The following is a 20,986-nucleotide window of genomic DNA, read 5'->3' as shown; positions in this document are numbered from 1 at the left end:
TATTGTGCGTAAATGTGTTCCTCCGCATGGGCACATTTTCCCATCAATTGAAACACATCTCAATTCTGAATCTGGAGAAAGATGAGGCGGAACAAGAGATTTTATGTCTTCCAGTGATGATACTTTTTTCATTGTCTACAAAAATTGATAAGAATATAAATTCGAATACAATACAAACAATTATAACAGGAATATCTTTCGAAAGATAATCGTCTGAAATGTGTTGAAGAACAGGAATAATATCTTTTTTCGTATTTTCATCGATGGAACCATCATACTCGACGTATGGCCCATCAGGAAAGTGATAACCTTTCGTTGGTAGAAGTGTAAGACCAGCCTTTTCAACTATATTGTCAATAAGATGACCTGCAGTATGAATAGCTGAATTTAAGAGTCGATAAGAACTGTCAACGTGCATTTCGCACTGAAGCCCAGGAGCGATAAGTTTGAGAGAATCTTCATCACTTTTTTCAATTGAACCGAAATGAGAAACAACTTGTGACTCCCTGTCGAAAACAACTTTTTCCACATTAAATTTAATCATTGTGCAACCCTTATCGCTTTTAGATGCATTTTTTATAAAGATATGTCCAACGTCACTTGGTTGACCACCACCTTGCGCATGAAATAACGTTTCATTCATAATAATTGAATAGCATTCTTTAGGCTCAATAATTTTTGTAAAGGCAAGCAAAACAGCTTCTCCATGCAATTTCGCATCTAAATGATATCTGAGAATTGTTGGAGCAATTGCTTCTGATTGAGGATAAGCCATATAATTAAGATCATGATTCCATTAAAAAAGAAGCCAATGTTTTTTGCACATGCTGTTTTTATACAAAAGATGATGATATAGTCTTTTTGTTATTATCTCGAAAAGAGAAAAACATAGAATGGGAAAAAGATCAACAATACTTATTTCTTTTATAAAAGCATACCTGTGAATGTTTAAGATTTAATTTATTTTTTAAAATGTTTATAATTGTATTAATTTAATTATTTTATTTTCTTTAGCCATCATGGATTGCTTTATAAGAGAAAAAATTGTCATTCCAATATATCATGTTGATTGGACTGCATATTGCACACTTCTCCGTATAGATGGATTCACAATACTTCTTGATTGCGGTCTTGGAGAAGCATTAGATGTTAGAATTATGGAGCCACTTGAAAAGTTTGTAATATTTCATCAATATTATAGAATTATTTTGTTATGTTTAACTTCTAAAAATAAAAATTGTTTTGTTTCATCAAAGATATGTTTTCAATGGGGGGAGAATTGATGCCGTTTTGGTATCTTCACCTTCAATTGCATTTGGAGGTGGACTTCCATATTTGTATTCACATCTAAAATGCGAAGCACCATTCTTTTGTCCTTTAGCAACTTGGAGACTATTAGAGCTTAATTTATATGACATATTTTTGACAGGAAAACAAAATGGAGCAAAGCTTCCATTTTCTTTGAACGATATACATAAAATATATGCATTTCATCAAGACGTAATTCTTGGAGAACAATTCCATGTGAAGGCATTCTCGGTGGTATCGACTCCAACACCATCTGGAATCCCTTATGACTCGCCTCTTTTCTCGCTTCAAGGCTTGCATATAACTCCTCGAATTGCTGGTAGAACAATTGGCTCAATCCTTTGGGAGTTTTTAATTGATGGAAAAGACAAAATGGTTTATGCTCCATTTTTTAATCACAGATCAGAAATGTTGATCGACTCAGCTCCACTGAGCCAAGTTGGTGGATGGGGTGAATGGCAGAGTAGCTCGAACAGTGACGAGAGGAGTGAAAGAGGCGTTCATTTGTTTATGACAATGATACACAACGAAGAAGATTTTATTCAGGGAAAATCAGGAAAAGAAAGCACTGCTAATGCTAAGAACAGTCAAAAAGAATGGAATCAGATAACTAAATTATTCATGCCAATAGTTACTAACCCAACAAGTGATCAATCAGATGCAATTGATTCAATTCCATCAGGAAAAAGTCGATCGAATTTGACTCATTCTCATAAAAAGCAAGGCGCCGATGATCATAAACTATTTATCGGTTTGAGTTTATTCTATATTATCCTTTATACACATATCTATTTTTATGACTTATATTGTTCTTGATTTTAATCTTTCCGTTTTCTGAATAATTTTGAAAAATTTGTCATTCATGCAATAACTTTTTGTCTTATCCAATTCCTGCAGATGCTGTGTGTGCCGTTTTGAATCGCGGAGGAAACGTGCTTATACCAACTCCTCTCAGTGGGCGAGCTTTTGAGTGCATGACGTTACTCGACAGCGAAGTGGAAAAAGCAGCAAAGCGGTTGGCAAGACATCACCCAGCAGGCGCAAGAGACAATGCAGAAGAACAAAAGAACCAGAGAGCAGGATTCCAATCACAAACTTCCTTTGGATCATCATCAGCTGCATCATCATCAGCTCAATCTTTTTCTGGCTCTCGTTTGCCGCCTCAATTCAGCATAGCACTGCTGCATCCATTGGCTGCCTATGCACATTCACTGCTTTCCACTCTGAGTGGATGGATGTCATATTCAGTGAAAGACCAGTTCTTCACTCAGAAGGCTCAACCAGGATCATTCTCGTTTGCTCTTTTTATTCTATTTATTACTTATAATTATTATTGTTTAAATAACAATTTTTTTTTTTCAACTTGTTTATTTTCGCGATTTCAGGCACATCCACCTCATCCACACGATGTCTGAGGTTGAAGCCTTGCCTCGTCCCGTGTGTCTGTTTGCCCCTTCATCATCGTTCTTCAAACCAGGCATTACTCGCGACATCTTCCTCCAATGGTGCTCCTCTCCTCTGAACACAGTGATGTTTATTGAGCGATTTGGCCTGAGGGAAGGTATTAACTCATTCCGATGCAGTGTGACTAAGTCATCTTCAGAGGCAGATGTTGGGACTGATACAAGTGTAACAGGACAAATGGAGATAGATGAGAAGAAAGAGGAAGAAGCTGGCATTGCAATGGAGCCTGATGAAGCGAAAAAACAGGCATTTGTTCCTTCCGTGTTTATATCCCCACCAACATCACGGCTACAGCAGTCAGCAGATGGAGAGCTGAGCTCTGGAAGTGTTGAGTTGAGGCAGACGCAGAGAGTGCTTCTTGTTGGAAATGAGGCGGAGAAGTGGAGGAGAGAAAAAGCTGAGCGTTTGCTGAAGGAGAAAGAAGAGAAAGAGAAAGAGAAAGAAAGAGAGAAAGAAAAACAAACACGAACATTGCACTCAGAACAAAATGATGAGAGCAAAGACAAAGTGAAGATTGAGGCTGGTATTGAAGACGAAGAGCTGAAGAAGAAGAAAAGAGGAAGAGAAGAAAATGCACATTCTCAATTGTCTGACAGTTCAGATGAAGACGATGAAACCAAAGAGAAACAGATGGATGAGGAAGAGCGGTTGTTGGAGGGAAGCACAAAGCGAATGAAGAATGCGACAAATGAACAACATTCTGGAAATGAAGGAGAAGCAACAAAAGAAGAGAAAGAAGAGAAGGAGGATAAAGATGAAAAAGACGAAAAGGAAGAAAAAGACGAGAAAGAAGAGGAAGAAGACGAGAAAGCAGATGATTCGTCAGATGAAGAATCTGAAGACGAGATGCATTTTATTCAACAGAAGCAGCTTTCGGCAGAGGACGAAATGAAACGAGACGTGCTTGTTTTCGGGCGCAGCTTGGCGCATCTCAGAGTACTCAAAGAAAAGTGTGCATTTTGTTAGTTAGATAATTTGTTGATTAATCATTTTTTATTTGTATTCTTCCTTAACAATTTGAAAAAAAATATATTCTCATATTATTTCAATTGAAATGTTTCACAAAAAATATTCCAAATAATTTATTTTTAGAGCACTTCAGCCGATGTTTGCGTATCACGAACAGCCGCCAGTAGCCTTCGACAGCTACGGAGCAATCGAAGTGCGTCTGGTGGAGAAAGAAGGGAAGCGGTCATACCTGAAAGTGCCCATCCTCCTTCCAGTGTGTATCAGCGAGGAAGAGCTGTCACGGCGTTCTGCCAGCAAACAAGGCGCAGGAGGAGCAGCTGCATCGCGAGAGGCATCAGGCAGTGGCGGCCTGATGAAGCAGAGAGACGATGAAGAGGCGATGGAGATGGATCCAGAGCTGAGAGCAGCCGTGCGGAGAGAAAGGAGACTGCGCACGATGCTCAACAAACCTGCGCACACAAGCGGAGATTTCGCGGCGCTTGCGACATTCAGCACGATGCTGATGATGCGGAACCAGAAGCTGTCTTCTTCCACATTCGCTCTACCAGCGCGTATTGCACGCCATCAGACGCTTCCAGCATCCATCCACCCGCTGACACTCGGTGCGATTGAGCTGATGTTTGAGGCGGAAGATATCCCATGGGAGATCCACACGTCAACAGTGTCAGCCGTTGTGAGGTGCTCGTTTGTGGTTGTGCCGTTTGAGGGCATCTCAACACAGGCTGAGATCACTCGGTTCATCGAGGCACTGCACCCGCGGCAGGTTGTGCTGCTTGGCGGGAAAGATGAAAGAAAGGAGGGATTTGATGATGCAGCTGATCTGAATAAAATGAAGGACGATGCTGATTCGAATGCGAATCAAATGGAAATTGAGCAGAAAGCTCAACTTGTCAACAAAAAAAGCGGATCAACTGCTTTGAACAATCCAATTGTCCACTCCCTCGTCAATTCCACGAAATATCGCTTTATCTATCGCCCTGCATTTCATCGCTATATTCTCTCGCCTTCGCTTTCAACACCTGCTTTGGACGAATTCAGAGTGTACCGAAGTTTGCTTGGTGCTTCCTCTTATTCTCTCCAAAGAATGCAGCAGATGGCTGAACGGGAGCGAAAGCTGCATGCTCACAGCACCACTTCCACTATCAGTGCAGATGAAGACAATGACGAGAATGATTGCAATGAGCTTCTGATGGCGCTGCTGATGAGTCGCAAGTACACATCTGTCTCAATAAACCCTTCTGCTGCACTCCTCTTTGCTCACTTCACACACACTCTTGCTGCACATTCATGCATAACAGTAGCTTATTCTTCTTCCCTTCCTCCAAATCCGCAACCATCTTCACTTCCATCACTTCCATCTCCAGAAACACCTTCCACTTCACATCAACTCACAGATTCTTCATCAAATAACACGTCACATTCTTCCTCTTCCTCTTATTCCTCATATCCTTCGTCCATCCTCTTTCCCATTCCCATCCGCCCCACACTTCCCCGTCTTTCACTCCTCCTCTCCACAAGAGCCATCGCACCACTGTCGTTTGCTGTGCTTGATGATGGCAAGACACGAGTGACTCGTCTTCGCAGTTGGGTGGAGTCTGAGAGAGGAATAAGAGATGCCAAATTGGCAGCTGAATTGATACCCACTTCAATCCCTTCAACAACAGAGACGCTGCACGGTGCATTCCTCCTGAAGCATCCAAAGGAGAGGTACAGCGCACGCTGCATCTTTGGCACGATGGACAGGATTGTTGGGCAGCCACTCACATTCGAAGACATATTGAGCAGAGACGCCCAGCTGACAGAAATAGACGTTGACCAGTGGAAGGCACAGCTGGTCGCATTGAAGGAGTCAATCGAGCATTCACGCGCACATGCTCCTCATCGCAGGGCTGCAGCACCACGGACGCTATCTTCGCTTGCAGAAGACTCGTCGGCTCCTCTGCTTCTTGGATACGACAAACCACTGACGGCAAGGCAGCTACTCTCTGAGCTCCAGGAAGCAGGGCTTCCTGCAGTTCTATCATCGGGAAGGATCAACGTCGGGAAGACAACTCATTTGGAACGAGATGCTCAAGGCGTTTGGGCTGTGACAGGATCTCTCTGCTCCAACTTCTTCAAAGCAAAAGCTGTACTCGAGTCACGCTATCGTTGTATCTAATGTGAGAGAAATTTTGAATAACATTTCAATTTTTCATGTTGATCCGCGATATAAAATTAAAATTTATTTATGTTGTAATTGATTCAAAAAAAAAAAATGATGATATGGAAATCAAACCTACAATGAAATGCTTTGAAAAATCTAAAAAAATTTTTTGTCCAAATTCTATTCATTCATTTTTGAATGAGCTTCATAGTCTCCTATGAGCTCAGAATTTGAATTATCAATAACTGGCAACGGTTCACTCGTTTCGTTATCTCCCATGAAATTGTCTGCGTCTTTCTTTACAACATCATCTTCAACTTTGTCTTTTTCAAGAAGTCCCGTCATTAAAGTGTTAATAGATGGAACTTCAGTTGGCACATAACCAGCTGGAAGCATAGCATCTTCAACTTCTTTTTGCCTTCTCTCTCTTTCGCGTTGCTAAATTAGGAGAGTTCAATTGATAAATAACAATATTCACAAACTTCTGCTAAACGGATATGATATATAGAATCTATGTCTCCATATCGAGGCCCAGTTATCCCCAAAAAATCAGCGAGCCATAGTCCGGTAACATCTATGACTGAACGAAAAAAACACATCATATTTTTTTCAACTTCAATGAAACAAATAGTTTCATACCATGTAAGGTCTTTTTTCCAAAAATTTTTGTTTTATCCCAAAACTTAGACCAAAACCCTTTTTGTTGATTTTCTTCAAGTGCGATTTCCGGTTGAATCTCCGTTTTTTCATCCATATTAGTTATTAAAATATATTGGGATAAACCTTAATAAATTCATTGTTTTCATTTGATAGATAAATATAATGTCTCATTCATCAAATGAGATGAATAAACATGTGAAAACAAAAAAGTCAAGCTGGTTTTTCCGTCATACGCTTTGTGGGATTATATCAGTTCTTCTATTCCTTGCTCCAATTGTTATGACCGTATTTATTTTTTTTCGCGAGATTAATCAAATATTAATCGATGAAGCAAATCATTTTTTTGCACTACTTGCGTACTTTGTATGGATTTTAAAAGTTCATATATTAATGTGTATTTTTTTTTTTAACAGTGTTTGACTTTCCTTGTTGTATCTGGTTCAAAATTCCCTCTCCTTGAAAGAGCCATTGGACTTCCAACGTTAATTGCAATTCATAAATATGTTAGCCGCACTATTTTTAATTGAAAAATTTTTTACCCATTTGTATAACGATAATTTTCCTTTTAAGGCAACTTCATTGATGCTTCTTTTTGTTATTCTGCATGTAATATTCATGTTTTTAACGGATTATTGCTCAAACCAAAAACAATATTGCCTTGAAACTGTTTTTTATGATAAAGTGTGGTATCATTTTCTGGCTCGCTGGGGTGTCGTTCTTATTGTTATTGGAGTCATAATCACTTTGTTTCGTCGACTTCCGAGGAAAAAAGGCTGCATACCTTGGAGAATCTGGAGAACATTTCACTTTTTGTTTTACGTTGGATACATTTGGATATCGTTTCACACAATTTTATATTCATATGGGTTTGAATGATTAAATTTTTTTTGAAAATTAAATCACGAATTTTGATATTTGCATTAAACGTGACTCATGCTATTTGTGTCTTATTCTTTTTACAGGTATTCGTTTGGTCTTGTGGAACCAAGCTGGAACAAAAAAATATTCATTTTGAAGGATAGCAGGGCGAAGTTTCCAAAGATTCACTTTATAACTGTTCTGTATTTAACAATACTTGGATTTCTGGGGATTGCCTATCGCATTTACAAGCTATTGAGACAGCTATTTGTCATCAAAAACTGGATCATAGAAAGTGCGTATTGGGTGTCTGAAAGGACATATTGCATTGAGCTTAGATACAATGGAAGAATCAGAGATGATGGCTCGTTTGAAGAGGCTGGCTCTCAGCGAACAACAGATAACTTTTGTATGCATTGCAATATCACACTTTTCTTTCAATGCTATTGAATTTACATTTATATTCATTTTATTAATTACTTAATCTCTATAATGAATACTTTCATATTCAATCCTTTTTATTTATCATTAATTATTAATTATACAATATAGATCCATTGCCCTATGAGTTTCGCCCCTCACGCAGATGGCCTGGGCAAATTGTTAACTTCCAAATGAAGAAGATACGCAGCAACGGCAAAGAAGGCTTCCTGTGGGATTCGCCCAACGTGTTTTCTATTGCTTCTGCACCGAACTCTGAGACGATTCAGCTTCTCGTCAGAAGAGGAAGAGGAAGGTTTACAAGCAATCTCGAGAATCTTGCAGTGGAAGGTGTGATAACAAGGAGAGGAATGAAAGGAATTATTAGAGAGTCATGAGAAGTTTGATTTGGCACTAATAATAGAGGAATATAATCAGATGTCTTTTTTTGATTGTATTTTTTTTTAAATAGATTTTCATTGTTTTTTTTTTCTTTTTTGAATATTTATTTTTAATTTCCCCCGAATAAATTGGCTCTTCTTATTTCAAAATATAATTTGTTCATTTTTCTTTTGTGTTTGTAGGTCGACGCGTCTCGCTTGAAGGGCCGTTCGGTCACTTCTCGCCAGATCTTGAGTCGCCTGGGGAATCTCTGTTTATCTTCACTGGTGTTGGCTTTGCGCCTTTCCTCTCTCTTCTGCGGCACGCCTATCATCTCTACTGCGAGTCGCGTCTGAGGAGGAGGCTGAGGTTTTTGTATGTGATGCGCTCTGCAACAGACATCATATTCCCAGCAGAGATCAAACACATCGTCGACACACTGCAGACCAACTACGGCGTGAGGAGTGGGACGCAGCCAGAGGAAGCAGCAGAGATTGTGTATGGCGCGAATCAGGACAACACACAGAGAGAGGAGCCTAAGATGATATACAGAGAAGTGTGGAGCGACAGAAGCGATAGAAGTGAGAGGAGTGAGAGGAGCGAGTATCAGTCGGCACGCTTTGACCATTCAGAACAAGAGCGAGAGGAAGGCCTGAAGCATCAAGAAGCATATGGCGGAGCAGAGTCGAAGAGGAGAAAGCAGACAAGGAAGAACAAAAGGCAGAAGAAGAGCTCAAAGGAAGAGGCTGAAGCAAATGAGAAGAACATTATGAGTGAGAAGGATTATATCAACAAGGTAGAACAAGAAAGGGGAGAGGAGGAGGATGATGATGATGAGGCAAGCGAAGAGAATGCAGAAAGAGATTTGAAGGGAACAGACAAAAACATGGAGATTGAGCATCCGTCACGAGAACTTGACATCTCTCCAGCATATGCTGTGAATAATGGTGTGCTTTTTTCATAAATTTTAAATAGATTCATAAATATTGTATACGAATTATTGAATGATTTCAATATCATATTTCAATTTTCCTGCATTGTTGCTTGTGTGTTCTGTGTATTTCAGATGCGCCTGCGACTGCAGCAGCCTTGTCGCAGTCCCTCCTTTCCGATCCGATCGGAGCGTCGTCTTTGACTTTCTCAGACACAACACCTCTTCTGTCTTCTTCACACACTTCAACCTCGCCTTCCCACAACAGCTCTTCTGCTGCCAAAACACGCGTTTACCGCTCTGCCACGTCTTCTTCGTTTTTCGGTTCTGCCACAAACCGTATTCATCGCCCATCTCTCACAGCTTCTTCTTCTTCTTCTTCTTCTTCCTCCTCCTCCTCCTCCTCCTCAAAGTCCAACAGCACATCTCATGTTTCAATGCAGGATCCACTTTCATGCATTCGCTTTGCCTTTTTGATAAGCGATCCAGGTGAAAAAGTAGAGTTTCTGAGAAACCCAACAATGAAATCTTGGGTGTGCCAATTTCGATTTATTTTGTATTCATTTTTCAATTTTTTCTTTGCATCTTCAAAATTATTTTTGTTACATATTAATGCAGATTCCAAAGAATGGAAAAAGATTTGTGTTTGAAGGCGAATTAAATGTGGCTATTCTTAAAAAGTTTGATGCCTATTATTAAGATTACTTTTGAATTGACTTTAAATTTATTTTTTTGAATCGGATATTTTTATTATATATATATTTATTTATTTTTCAGACTCATTGATTTTCCAGCTGAGACAACTGTCTATTTTTGTGGGGATCCAGCAATTATCAACAAGGCAAAGAGTCTTCTTCGTTCCCCTTCAATCAACTTCTCTTCAACTCGATTTCATGTTGAGCCACTTGTGATTTAGTGAAACGAAGACTATCTGATGTGTAATTCATGTAAGTTATATTTTGAAATTTTGATTAAAAGGATTTAAAAAATTTTTTTATTTTCTTTTTTATTTGAAAAATGTTTTATTCTCAAAACGGAGGGATAATATTTTGAATATTGCGTTTTTGTTTCTTTTAAAGTTTAGCGAAAATTCCTTAAAAGTCTCACACTCATTTGGTATCACTGTAACTTACATTTCATTTAAAAAAAATCTAAATTAAAAATTGAAACTTAAATTGAGTGAAAAAATACATTGCAGAGAATGTTTTTGCAAATTAAAAATACTTTTTAACTAAATAATACTATCATCATTTTGAGAACATCAAGGTCTGATTTGTAATTTGCATTCTCCGTCTTCTTTCTTCCTCCACATGCGAGCGCCTTTCCTTTTCCAGCATCCGTCTTGTCTGCTGAGTCAGTGCAGAAATGCGTTCTTCTTGGAAAGCAATGATTTTCCTCAGCACTTTCCCTTCGCCCGTGTCCAGCGACAGATTGCTCATCGAACTGGATGGCAGCACATTCTGCCCAGACATCGCTAAATAAGAGAGAGAAGCACCAGAAAATAAAAAGGCTGAAACTTCTGAAGAAGTTAATTCGCACACACACACACACACACACACACACACACACACACACACACACACACACACACACACACACACACACACACACACACACACACACACACACACACACACACACACACACACACACACACACACACACAAACAAACAAACAAACAAACAATTACATCGAAGACGAAAAAGAAAAGAGGAATATTTTTTTAAGGGACATGGTGTGAATATGAGTTGAGGCAGAAGACGTTAAAGAAGGAGAAGCGCATATAAAACAGTTGATGAAGTTGATCTTGCTGTTTGTCCAAGAAAATAATAGCTGAAGAAAAAATGAACCACAACTTTTACATCTTTCCCTGAAAATATCTTTGATAGCAACGGCAAACAATCTCGAGGAGGTAATCGACTGGCTTGAGATGAATGAACAAGCAAACCAGCAATCGATTAACTCTTAGGCAGATAAGAAGAAGAGTCACAATGCTGGAGTGCATAGTCTTGCTGCTATCCAAAATACATCATTCAAATATATTCTAGAACCCGATTTTTCTCTCCTTCTCTCTCTCTCTCTTTCAACTTCTCCTTCTCCATCATACTCACACATTCCCAATAATCAACTTCCAAACAGAGCAGTCCTACTTATACGCAACATAAACAACTCTCTTATCAATACACACTTTCCTTAACTTTCTATGTATCGAATCCCAGTCAATAGAAGTATTTCCCTGTTAACCCCTCTTTTACTACGCCTGTTGTCAACTGCAGAAGAAGTGGAAGAAGATGAGATAGAAACAGATGACAACGATAACCACAAAGAAGAAGGAGAAGAAAATGATTGCAACATCACTTCATCTTTTCCTTTGTTCATCATCTGAAAAAGGAAAGATTCACCTCTAACACTCAAGACAATTGTGAATGAATTTGTGTGCAGAGCGGCTGAACAGCAGCAGAGGAAGTGGAGAATTACGGATTTGAGTCTTTTTTCTATAAAAAAGTGAAAATGGCGATGAAGAAGCTGATAAATATGCTTGAGATGTGTTTGAAGGTTGTTATGCCAATGAAGAGAACGAAGAAGGAGAAGGCGAAGATGAAATGGAGCAATTTTGAAATTGAGGATGAAGAAGAGTCTTCCTACCGATCCATCGGATTCATCCACTCAAATTGGTTCCTTCTTTTTCGCTTTCAATATGATTTCCTCTCATCCTCTGATCTCATTCCATTCTGTCTCAATTCACTTTTCTTCAGAATGTCTTACCTCTATCTCCATCTCTTCCTTCTTCATCAAAAGTTCATCTCATTTCTCTGATCATTTTCTTCTTCCAAACAAGCTCTTTGGTCCAATTCTTCTATCTTCCATCTCTTGTTATCCTCCACCAAAGCAATCTGTCCAAACAGCAAAGCAAAAAGAGGCATGAAAGTCCTCGACCATTGCTCATTGATAACTCTGTTGAATAAATAATAAAAAAATTAATGAATTTTCTCTCAAACTTCATCACAAGAAAAGAAATGCATACACTCTCATTTCAAATAAGATTCCTTCTTTCATTTATATTTTTGTCATTCATCAATTTTTTTAAAATTCTCATCTTCTCCTGAAATAAAATCTGTTTCTGTCCAAAAACATGTGAAAAAATCCGCAAATTCCTTCTATAGATCCAGTTTCACGATTAAATAAAATATGTTCTTTCCGGCTTATCACACCACAGGCATTTCGCATTTTCGAAAAACTGTTCAAGGTTTCTGAAGCTGGCAACACAACAATAAACAAAATTCAAATTAGGATCAAAAGATAATTGCAAACTGAATACAATCAAAAATGATTAAACATTTCCTTTTTGTCCTCTTCCTTTTTCCAAAATCCTTCATTCAATATCTATATCGTTTTGTCTGCTAATGCGCTTGCAGAAGAACAAATAATGCTTCCAATCAAATGGCATGACTTCACATCAAAATGGAGTCACGCTTCCAGCTTTGTCATAAAAATGTTTCATTGTTTGTGCAAGAAAAACGCTGCGGATTCATTCCAAGAAAGATCAGGCCAATCGCCAAAAGATCTTCTCAAAACCCAACAAAAAAGAAAATGCAGCAATACTGCCACCCGAAAACAAAAGCTCATTCATTTCATAAAATCGGGATAAAGAAAAATATGCCTGCAAATAAAAAAACAACATGCCCATATTAATTAAAAAATATCAAGAAATATAGAAAAAGTGATTGTTTTAGAAGAATTGCTTGATCGCTGTCAGGAATGAACTTATTTGTCTGCATTTTTTGTGTGCAGTGCATGTGCATGGATGTTACAAATGACAAGGCTTGTTTAGAAAAAAAACCAGATAAAGAAAGGAAAATCGATTTTAACGAAGATAAAAGGGCAAATGAGCTCCAAAACGATAAAAACGAAGATAAAAGTGTGTTTGATACACATTTAGAAGGTTTAGGAGGATTAAAGAAAGAGGATGAAAATGAAGATAATCTATTGATAAAGCAAACGAAAAAGATGAGTGAAGGAAATGGCCAAATTGAAAAAGAAATCTCAGATGAAAAGAATGAAAATAATAATAATTTTGAAAAACGAAAAGTTAATGAAAGAAGCGAAATTCGAGGATGCTTGAAGATGCTCAACTGTTCAATGAAGCTGAATTCGTTGATTTTAATTCCATATGGAAAGAGAAGTGTGATTCAAGCAAAGGGAGGCAGTGTAATTGAATTGAGCGGATGTGAGATTGGAATCGTGAGAGAGATCTCTCCATTTGATTTGTCTGGATGTTGTGGGACATTTTCAAACATTTCTCTCGTATTGCGTTCAGATCTTGTTCTACATAATTGTCCACCTCTTTTCTCTTCAAAAACATTGGAAAAAGAATTTCATGAGAATTGTCATGTTTCTGTTCGTTCATCTCATTTCACCTCTTTTCGTGTGTCTGCAGCCCCGTTTTTAGCATCATCATCCATTTTTCATATATCACTCTCCAAATTGACATTTTTCAACATTTCAACAGCATCCACTTCCCATTCACCTCCACTCACTTCTTTTTTTGAAACATCTTGTTTGATGAACAGCTGCTCCTTTTCATCTGTTCATGATGTGTATGATGGAGGGATTGTTCCCTCTCTGAACAATCCCTTGGCTTCCTTGACTGCATCAAACACTTCATTTATTGGATGTTGCAGGACAAGAAATGTTGCAATCAATGGGAGTGAAGGGAATCCATCGAAGCCAGGGAGACAGAATCAGACAGATAATGGAGCGAATTCGTTTTCTTGGTGTGAGTGGAATGGTTCAAAAACAACTAAAACAGGAACTTTTTATTCAGATGGAGAATAAAATGGCGGAGCCATTTTCATGTCTGGCATGTCATCTGGAACACTTTCAGTGAAATATTGTTCGTTTAACGACTGCACTGCATATTGTTGTGGAGAAGGAATTATGTGCTATTAAATCAGTTCAATCAAGATCAAGAACAACTCATTCAATGCTTGTACCGCTCAAAGTTATCGTGGAGGTGGAATGCTAGCTGAATCAATTTTAACGTGTGTCAGGATCAGCGGCTGCGAATTCGAGAAATGTTATGCATATAGTAATGGAGGAGGACTTTTTCTTAATTCTTTTAATGTTTCTGGATCAGAATGTATTGGAACAGAAAATGGTAAAGGAGAGAGCGCTTGCGTATTTGAGTGCTTATTCACTTCGTGCTCGCTTACAGGTTCCTATGGTGGAGGGATGTATTGTCAAAATGTTCCGGCTGTATTCAAAATGCGGAGCCTTCAGTTTATTTCGTGTTCAGCAGTGTCATACGGCGGAGGATTGTATTTTTATCCATGTCAATCAAAAGCTCCAAGTTTCAATTTTTATTGTTATTTCTTCCTCTTTTTCAATTGCATGTGCTCTATTTCAAATGCCGATGGCCGTGATGTGTTTTTGGAAGATGATTACAATTTTTTTTCATCAAATAACCCATTCTTTGAATCATATACAACGAATACCAATGAGATGAGAGTATACTATTGGGCAAAAGGATATCAGATGGCAGAAAAGAAGGATTGGTTGCATGAAATGAAGAATTGGTTTGTTGGGGTGGGTGGAGATGACTCGAGCAATCTGTGTGGGATGACTGAATTGGCACCGTGCAAGACAGTGGGGCATGCAGTGGATGAGAGCATGGCACAGCTGAGCTCGACAATCACAGTGCTATGTGGGAGGCATGTGAGTGAAGGGGCGACAATCAATGTCGGGGGAAAGAAGATTTCTGTTGTTGGGAGAGGGAAGGCTATGAGTGTGATTGGGATGAATTCTCTTTCTTCTTCATCGACAACGCTGTTTAGCATATCTACTGGCCAACTGGAGGTGGGACATATGGGGATCGATCACAACGCGACAAGAAGCTCATCGCCGAGTGTGTTTGTGGTGTCACTGGGAAGCGGGACACTTTCACTGGAGGATGTTGTGATCGACTCTTCGACATCAGGAGGGAGTGGAATGACGAAGTGTGTGTTTGAAGTGGTGCTGAGTCAGTTAAAGATGGTTGATGTGGAGATCAAAAATATGAAAATGAATCAACCTCTATTAACAGAACCATCATCAGGAGAAGTTGAATCAGAAGAGAGTTTTCTGTCAAATGTGACAATTCGAAATGTGAATCTGACTGAAGGAGATGGGGTGGTGATGGCAAAGAGCGTGAAGGCAGGAGAGACATTTGTGGTGTGGAATACAACAATAGAGGGATGCGTATATGAGAATGGGAATGGGGGAGGGATAAAGGTTGAGTTGGCTTCTTCAACAAGCCAAGTGAGAATTGGAACATCAACATCGCACAATGGAGGTGCAACAACGTTCAACAAAACAAAATGCAGCGGATATGGAGGAGGGGTGATGCTGTATCTGGCAGATAACTCATTTGATTTTGCGATAACAACAGTGAGTTTTGTTGGCTGCAGTGCAACATTGGGAGGGAAAGATGTGTTTGTGAATGAGAGTGGGATGGTAAGTGGGACAATAACAACCACAAAGCTGAATGTTGGACACAATGCATCTATTTATGATGAGTTGATGGGATATGATCGTAATGAGGGAGGGATGGGAATATTCCCATTGAATGTGTTTCTTGACACATTCAGGTGTTTAACAGTTGATTATTGTGCGAACTCGAGATTGAGTGAAAGTTCAACAGAAATAGAGGTTGTCTCATCTTCGTCAATCACCAAGGAAATAACAGGACAATCATTTGGTGTGATAATTTCAGGCAGAATAGCAGCATCACCCGATGGAGAGAGGATGGGAGTGAATGTGAGTGATGGAGGATCAGTCACACAAGACTGGCTTGTTGGATGTTCGAGTTCCCTGACAATGAGGAGACTTTCATTTGTTGTGAAAGGTCAGTTGAATTCAAGGAGAAGTGCATTCATCCATTCAACATCAACACTCAGTGTGACGAACTGTTCAGTCTCATTTGAGAGCGGAGCATTGACCGATGGAAAGATAGGATATAATGTTATAAACATTGTGGGAGGAGAGTTGATTGTTGATGGATTTGTGATGGAGGGGGGAGTGATAATGAATGGGAAATCTCCAGTTGCTATTTCAAATGGAGTTGAATTGGAGATGAAGAATAGCAGAGTGATTGGAGTGGAAGCGATAGGGGTGGATGTGGGATGTTTGAATGTGGGTATGGGCGTTAATGGAAATGTGAAAATTGAAGAAAGCAATTTTTCATCAACCTGCTCGGGTGGAGATCAGATGAAAGGAGGAGGAATGATGATGACAGTGGGGAAGAGAGGGAGTTTGGAAATAAAAAATGTGAAATATTCTGGATGTGAAGTACCATCAGAGGATAGGGAAGAGGGAGGAAAGTGAATGGGAGGAGGGATATTTATTGAACTTCCAAATCAAATGTGAACATTTTCATTGGAGTGCATGGAATTTGAGGGATGCAATGCATGGAAAGGGAAGAATGTGTTTGTTTTGGGATGGGATCTGAGCAAGATTGTGAATGAGGAGCACTTCAAATGGGAGATGAGTTCAGAGGAGTTGGGATCGTTGGATGAGCTGTGTGGATGGGAGAGGAAGACAACAGGAGAGGAGGGATATGTGATTCCACTGGTTGTGTATTTGTGGGATAATTGGAGTGGGAATGGGTTTGTTTCGAGAGAGAAAGGAGGAGACTTCAGTGGTTGTGGATTCTCTGTTGCACCATGCTCATCGATTGATCATCTTGTTTCACTGAGATATTCCGCAGTTGAGGCAGGAGAATCAAAGATCATCATTTGTGGTTCAGGGTTGGTTGAGAAGGGGATATCGTTTGTCTCATCTTCATCCACCAGGAAACCAGCTGTGGTGATTGAGGGAGAGAATGAAGAGACAGTTTTGAAAGTGAGTGGAATGGATGGAGAAGGGGATGAGGAATCGATGATCACAACGAATGTGAGACTATCATTCAAGAATGTGTCAATCACTCTGCCAAATGAACATGTTTCTCATCCATCATTCATTCAATCATGATCATCCTCAGCAGCATTTTCGATTGTGAGGTGCTCATTTGTTTGCGAGGAACAGTCAGGTGAAACGAAATACTGTGTGATGGAAGTGTATGGAGGGAATGTGGTGGTTGAGGATTGTACACTCAGCCAGTTCAGTCTGGCAAAAGGGTTTTTGGTGTTTGGCCCAGAAGTGGAAGTGGTTTGTTTGGTGAATGTGTCGATATTGAACACAAGCATTTCAGGAGGGAGTCTGATTTCATTGGGTGAGGGATCACAGACAAGCAGGTTGGGAAAGAGAGGAATGAGAAACACAAAGATGGTTTTGACAATGAATGGATCGACATTCAGAAACATCAGTTGTGGAGATGGGAGAGGATGTGTGGTGAGTGCAGGATCATTCTTGGATGGAATGTAGCATGTGATGGAAGGGAGTGTGATGACGAAGTGTGTGAGCGAGATGAGTGAGGAAGGGGGAGGAGTGAAGGTGTGTGTGAAGAGTGGGGAGTCAGAGCTGAAAGTGAGGGGGTGTTCATTTGGGATGTGTGTATGTTCAACAGGGAATGGAAAGGGAGGAGGGATGTTGATTGATGCACTCGATCCAAATCGAGTGCCAGATCAAATGCCAGCATCGCCACTCGGGTTGAGAATGGAGAACATCCGATTTGTGATGAACGAGGCGTTTGCGGGGAAGGATGTGTTCATCAAGTACCACTCGATTGGGGAACAGATCAATGAAACGCTGTTTGAATTGGACTTCGAGCAGGATGCACTGAAGTCGAACAACTCGATGTGTGGGAGTGATGCAGTTGATGGGGTTGTGGTTGATCTGATTCCGCTGATCACATTCTTCCATGGGCTGCAGGTGTTTGTGAGTGGGGGTGGGAGAGACAGCAGACAATGTGGAGGTGAGAGCAATCCGTGCTTGAGCATCGAGGGTGCAGTGAAGCACATTCAGAGGGGAGTGGGGAATTCCATTTTGATTGACGAAGAAGGGAAGATTGAGGGAGAATGTTTGATTGGGGATATGGAAGTGAAGTCGGTGAGGAGGACAGCAGCCACGATTCATTTGGATTCGAGGATTGAGGTGGGATGGGATGAAGAGAGCATTGTGGTGTTTGAGGGTGAGTGCAGTGTTGAGAAGTGTCTGTTTGTGATGGAAGTGAATGGGACATTGATGGGGATTGTGAGTGGAGAGCTGTCGATGGAGAAGTGCACATTCAGCTGGATAAGCACCACCCAGCCGTTGTTTTCATTTTGTGAAGGGGGAGCAGTTGTGATGACAGAAACAAGGATTTGGGGGGTTGAGTCGAAATGTTCAGGGATGGTGGTGATTGGGGGAGATTCGAGAGTGGAGATGAAGATGGGGAATGTGATGAATGTGACTATGAGGGGTGTTGGAAGCATCATTGGAGTGAGAGATGGAAAGAAGGAAGTGAGTTTGTTGAACTGCTCGATGAGGGGAGTGAGAAAAGTGAACAAGAAGGGAGGGCAGATGGAGATCAGTGAATGCACCAATGTCAGAATGGAATCTTGCTCATTCGATGGAGATGAAGGAAATGATGAAGAAAATGACTGTGTTTCAAAAAGCAATTGGGAAAGAAATGAAAAGAATTCAAATGCGGGAGAAGAGATGTGCAGATGGGATGGATCTCTTGTGGATGTTGTGAAGAGTTCTGTTTTGATGAAAGACACAACAATCTCGAATTCACCATAGGGTTGAATAACAATGAGTGGAGGAAATGTGAATATTGAGAAAGGAGAGTTCATTGACAGCAATCCATCGATTGAATGATATCCATCTCTGAGAAGGAATATCATTTGTTCCAATTCTGGGACATTGAATGTGATGAGTTTGAAAGGAGGAGATGGTTGGAAGGATAATTCATCACTTTGGATGTTGAATGATGGATGCAGTTTTGAAGTGATTGCTTCAGAGAGAGAATCATCATTTTTCATTCCGATATTGGAGAGAGTGGAAGCAAAGGAAGAAGGAGATGGAATGAAATTTGTATTCAAAGGAATGCTTCTTATTCCATGCAATCTGTCATTCTCAGTTGTGAAGAGGAAAGGAGAAGAGAAACATATTGAGCATTATGATTTTGATTCAAATGGGTTTTTGTCAGAAAGAGAAGTTGAAGGAAGCGTTGCGAAAGATATAATCAGCAATTGTGGAGATGAAATAGAGGTGAGTGTTTGTGTTTTGTTTGGGAATGCAGAATCTCCTTTATCAACACAATCATTCATATTGATGAACAGGAGCGAAGGTCAGGGAAAGGGAGATGAAAGGATTGTTGAAGGTGGAAAAGAGGGGAAAGCGTCATGGGCAGTGATAATTGCAGTGACATTTGTTGTTCTGTTTTTGATTGTTCTTGTTGGATTTGTTGTATTTGTTGTTCGATGGAGAAGGACAAAAGAAGAGGCAAGAAAATACAAAGAGATTGTTGATGATAATATTGAGAAGGATGCGAAGGCGTTTGAGATGGTGACGATGGAGATGTCACCTGAGGAGCAATGGAGGAGAGCTGCAGGGGAGGTTGAGAAGAAGAATGAGGAGAGAATGAAGAAAAGAGTGTATGACACGAATATGGAACATTCAGAGTCATCGGAGCATCTTCTGTCTGAGAGTGGTTCCACAGAATATATTCTTGGAAAGGATTCAGACAAGATTCCAGAATGGGTATTGGAGGAGGTGGATGAGAAGGAGTGGGAAGAAGAGATTCAAAAGAGATCGTCATCACCTTCCATTTCGTCAACAGACACCGAAACCACATTTGTTCGAGGGGAGGATCTGTGTCCAACCACCTCATCGATGTCGAATCTGGTGGATGCAATGGCCTGTTCGTCTCCCCATGAGAAGCTGATTGTGGATCTGAGGGATTCGCTGTTCATGTTGCTTCATGGGTTGAATAAAACAAAGGAGATGGCGATTGGGACTCTTCAGGAGAGGGAGCAGACAGCTGCACAGATCCTGTTCTGGGTGGCGAATGGGGCACTCCACTCTTTTGATGAGATGGAAAATGGATTATCTTCTTTTTCCAGTCTGAGTCCTCACATTGTTCTCTTCTCAGAACACATGGTTATCTGCATTGCCCTCCACTCCGACTGTTCTTCCTCCGATGATTCGGACTCATCATCCATCTCATCATCGACAGTTGCGACGTCTGCAAGTGATGATGATGGGGATAGAGATTCTCTGCCCTCATCTGCGTTTGAGGAGGAGGATGAAAATTGGAAGGAGTGTCTGAGGTGGAAGGCGCCAGAACTTCTGATGAACAAGAACATGGGAGCAACAAAGGAGTCGGTGGCATTCTCGATAGGGATGATGCTGTGGGAGTGTCTGACGCTGGAGGTGCCGTTTGGGGAGTATGCGGCAGAGGTGGCGGGGCAGAAGATCAAAGATGAGGAGAGGCCGGATGTGTCGAGGGTGTGTGAGTCGTCGGTGAGGGAGCTGGTGGGGAGGTGTGTGTGCGAGAAAGTGGGGAACAGGCCATCTCCGGATGAGATAAAGCGGGAGACGTTCAAGCATTTTGTGGGAGGGGCAGTGGTGATGACGATGTCTGATGCGGTTGGGGTTGGGGCTGAGGAGGAGTCGAGGTGTGTGAGAGAAGAAGGGAGTGGCAGCACAAAGAAGGAAAGGAGCAGGGAAGAGGCAGCAGACAGGGCGAAGGATGAAGGGACAGAGCAGCTAATGAGTCAATGATCTAATTGTGTGCAGAGCATGTTCCTCAGATGTTGTTGAGCTTGTGGAGAGATGTGAGAATGTGAGCTTGCTGAAGATTGAACGAGTTTCGATTATGTTGGCAACTGTCAGGAATTGAGGAAACACAGAAGGGTTGGAGTTGTGAGCACATTGCGAATGGGTGTTG

The 20,986-nt window shown here is 40.5% G+C and overlaps 7 protein-coding genes across 7 annotated transcripts; 6 read left to right on the top strand and 1 right to left on the bottom strand.

The window, feature by feature from the left end:
• The first annotated feature begins 1,014 nt into the window (after positions 1 to 1,014).
• MONOS_7631 (putative cleavage and polyadenylation specificity factor subunit) lies at positions 1,015 to 6,031 on the top strand. The gene is made up of 5 exons (XM_067877974.1): positions 1,015 to 1,174; positions 1,257 to 2,059; positions 2,206 to 2,602; positions 2,694 to 3,722; positions 3,865 to 6,031. The coding sequence occupies exons 1-5, from the start codon at positions 1,020 to 1,022 to the stop codon at positions 5,897 to 5,899; spliced, it is 4,419 nt and encodes a 1,472-aa protein (XP_067722075.1). The 5' UTR covers positions 1,015 to 1,019; the 3' UTR covers positions 5,900 to 6,031.
• On the bottom strand, positions 5,943 to 6,655 carry MONOS_7632 (uncharacterized protein). The gene is made up of 3 exons (XM_067877975.1): positions 6,524 to 6,655; positions 6,367 to 6,464; positions 5,943 to 6,322 (listed from the first exon to the last, which is right to left on the bottom strand). Exons 1-3 carry the CDS (start codon positions 6,636 to 6,638, stop codon positions 6,065 to 6,067), a joined length of 471 nt encoding a protein of 156 aa, XP_067722074.1. The 5' UTR covers positions 6,639 to 6,655; the 3' UTR covers positions 5,943 to 6,064.
• A 51-nt stretch (positions 6,656 to 6,706) lies between these two features.
• On the top strand, positions 6,707 to 10,050 carry MONOS_7633 (uncharacterized protein; the record flags this gene model as incomplete). Its single annotated transcript, XM_067877976.1, has 9 exons — positions 6,707 to 6,907; positions 6,958 to 7,047; positions 7,115 to 7,410; positions 7,507 to 7,811; positions 7,955 to 8,173; positions 8,407 to 9,150; positions 9,270 to 9,667; positions 9,753 to 9,814; positions 9,912 to 10,050. 9 exons carry the CDS (start codon positions 6,707 to 6,709, stop codon positions 10,048 to 10,050), a joined length of 2,454 nt encoding a protein of 817 aa, XP_067722073.1.
• A 4,587-nt stretch (positions 10,051 to 14,637) lies between these two features.
• On the top strand, positions 14,638 to 16,497 carry MONOS_7634 (uncharacterized protein; the record flags this gene model as incomplete). The annotated part of the gene is made up of 1 exon (XM_067877977.1): positions 14,638 to 16,497. The coding sequence occupies one exon, from the start codon at positions 14,638 to 14,640 to the stop codon at positions 16,495 to 16,497; it is 1,860 nt and encodes a 619-aa protein (XP_067722072.1).
• Positions 16,498 to 16,557: 60 nt separating this feature from the next.
• On the top strand, positions 16,558 to 17,142 carry MONOS_7635 (uncharacterized protein; the record flags this gene model as incomplete). Its single annotated transcript, XM_067877978.1, has 1 exon — positions 16,558 to 17,142. One exon carries the CDS (start codon positions 16,558 to 16,560, stop codon positions 17,140 to 17,142), a length of 585 nt encoding a protein of 194 aa, XP_067722071.1.
• Positions 17,143 to 17,541: 399 nt separating this feature from the next.
• Positions 17,542 to 18,834, top strand: MONOS_7636 (uncharacterized protein; the record flags this gene model as incomplete). Its single annotated transcript, XM_067877979.1, has 1 exon — positions 17,542 to 18,834. One exon carries the CDS (start codon positions 17,542 to 17,544, stop codon positions 18,832 to 18,834), a length of 1,293 nt encoding a protein of 430 aa, XP_067722070.1.
• A 132-nt stretch (positions 18,835 to 18,966) lies between these two features.
• MONOS_7637 (uncharacterized protein) lies at positions 18,967 to 20,820 on the top strand (the record flags this gene model as incomplete). Its single annotated transcript, XM_067877980.1, has 1 exon — positions 18,967 to 20,820. The coding sequence occupies one exon, from the start codon at positions 18,967 to 18,969 to the stop codon at positions 20,818 to 20,820; it is 1,854 nt and encodes a 617-aa protein (XP_067722069.1).
• Positions 20,821 to 20,986: the final 166 nt, after the last annotated feature.

This window comes from Monocercomonoides exilis (assembly GCF_001643675.1).
Source record: "Monocercomonoides exilis strain PA203 chromosome Unknown scaffold43-869231, whole genome shotgun sequence".
Lineage (NCBI taxonomy): Eukaryota > Preaxostyla > Oxymonadida > Polymastigidae > Monocercomonoides > Monocercomonoides exilis.
The sequence above is the reverse complement of the archived record's forward strand: the minus strand, read 5'-3'. Positions and strand labels throughout refer to the sequence as shown.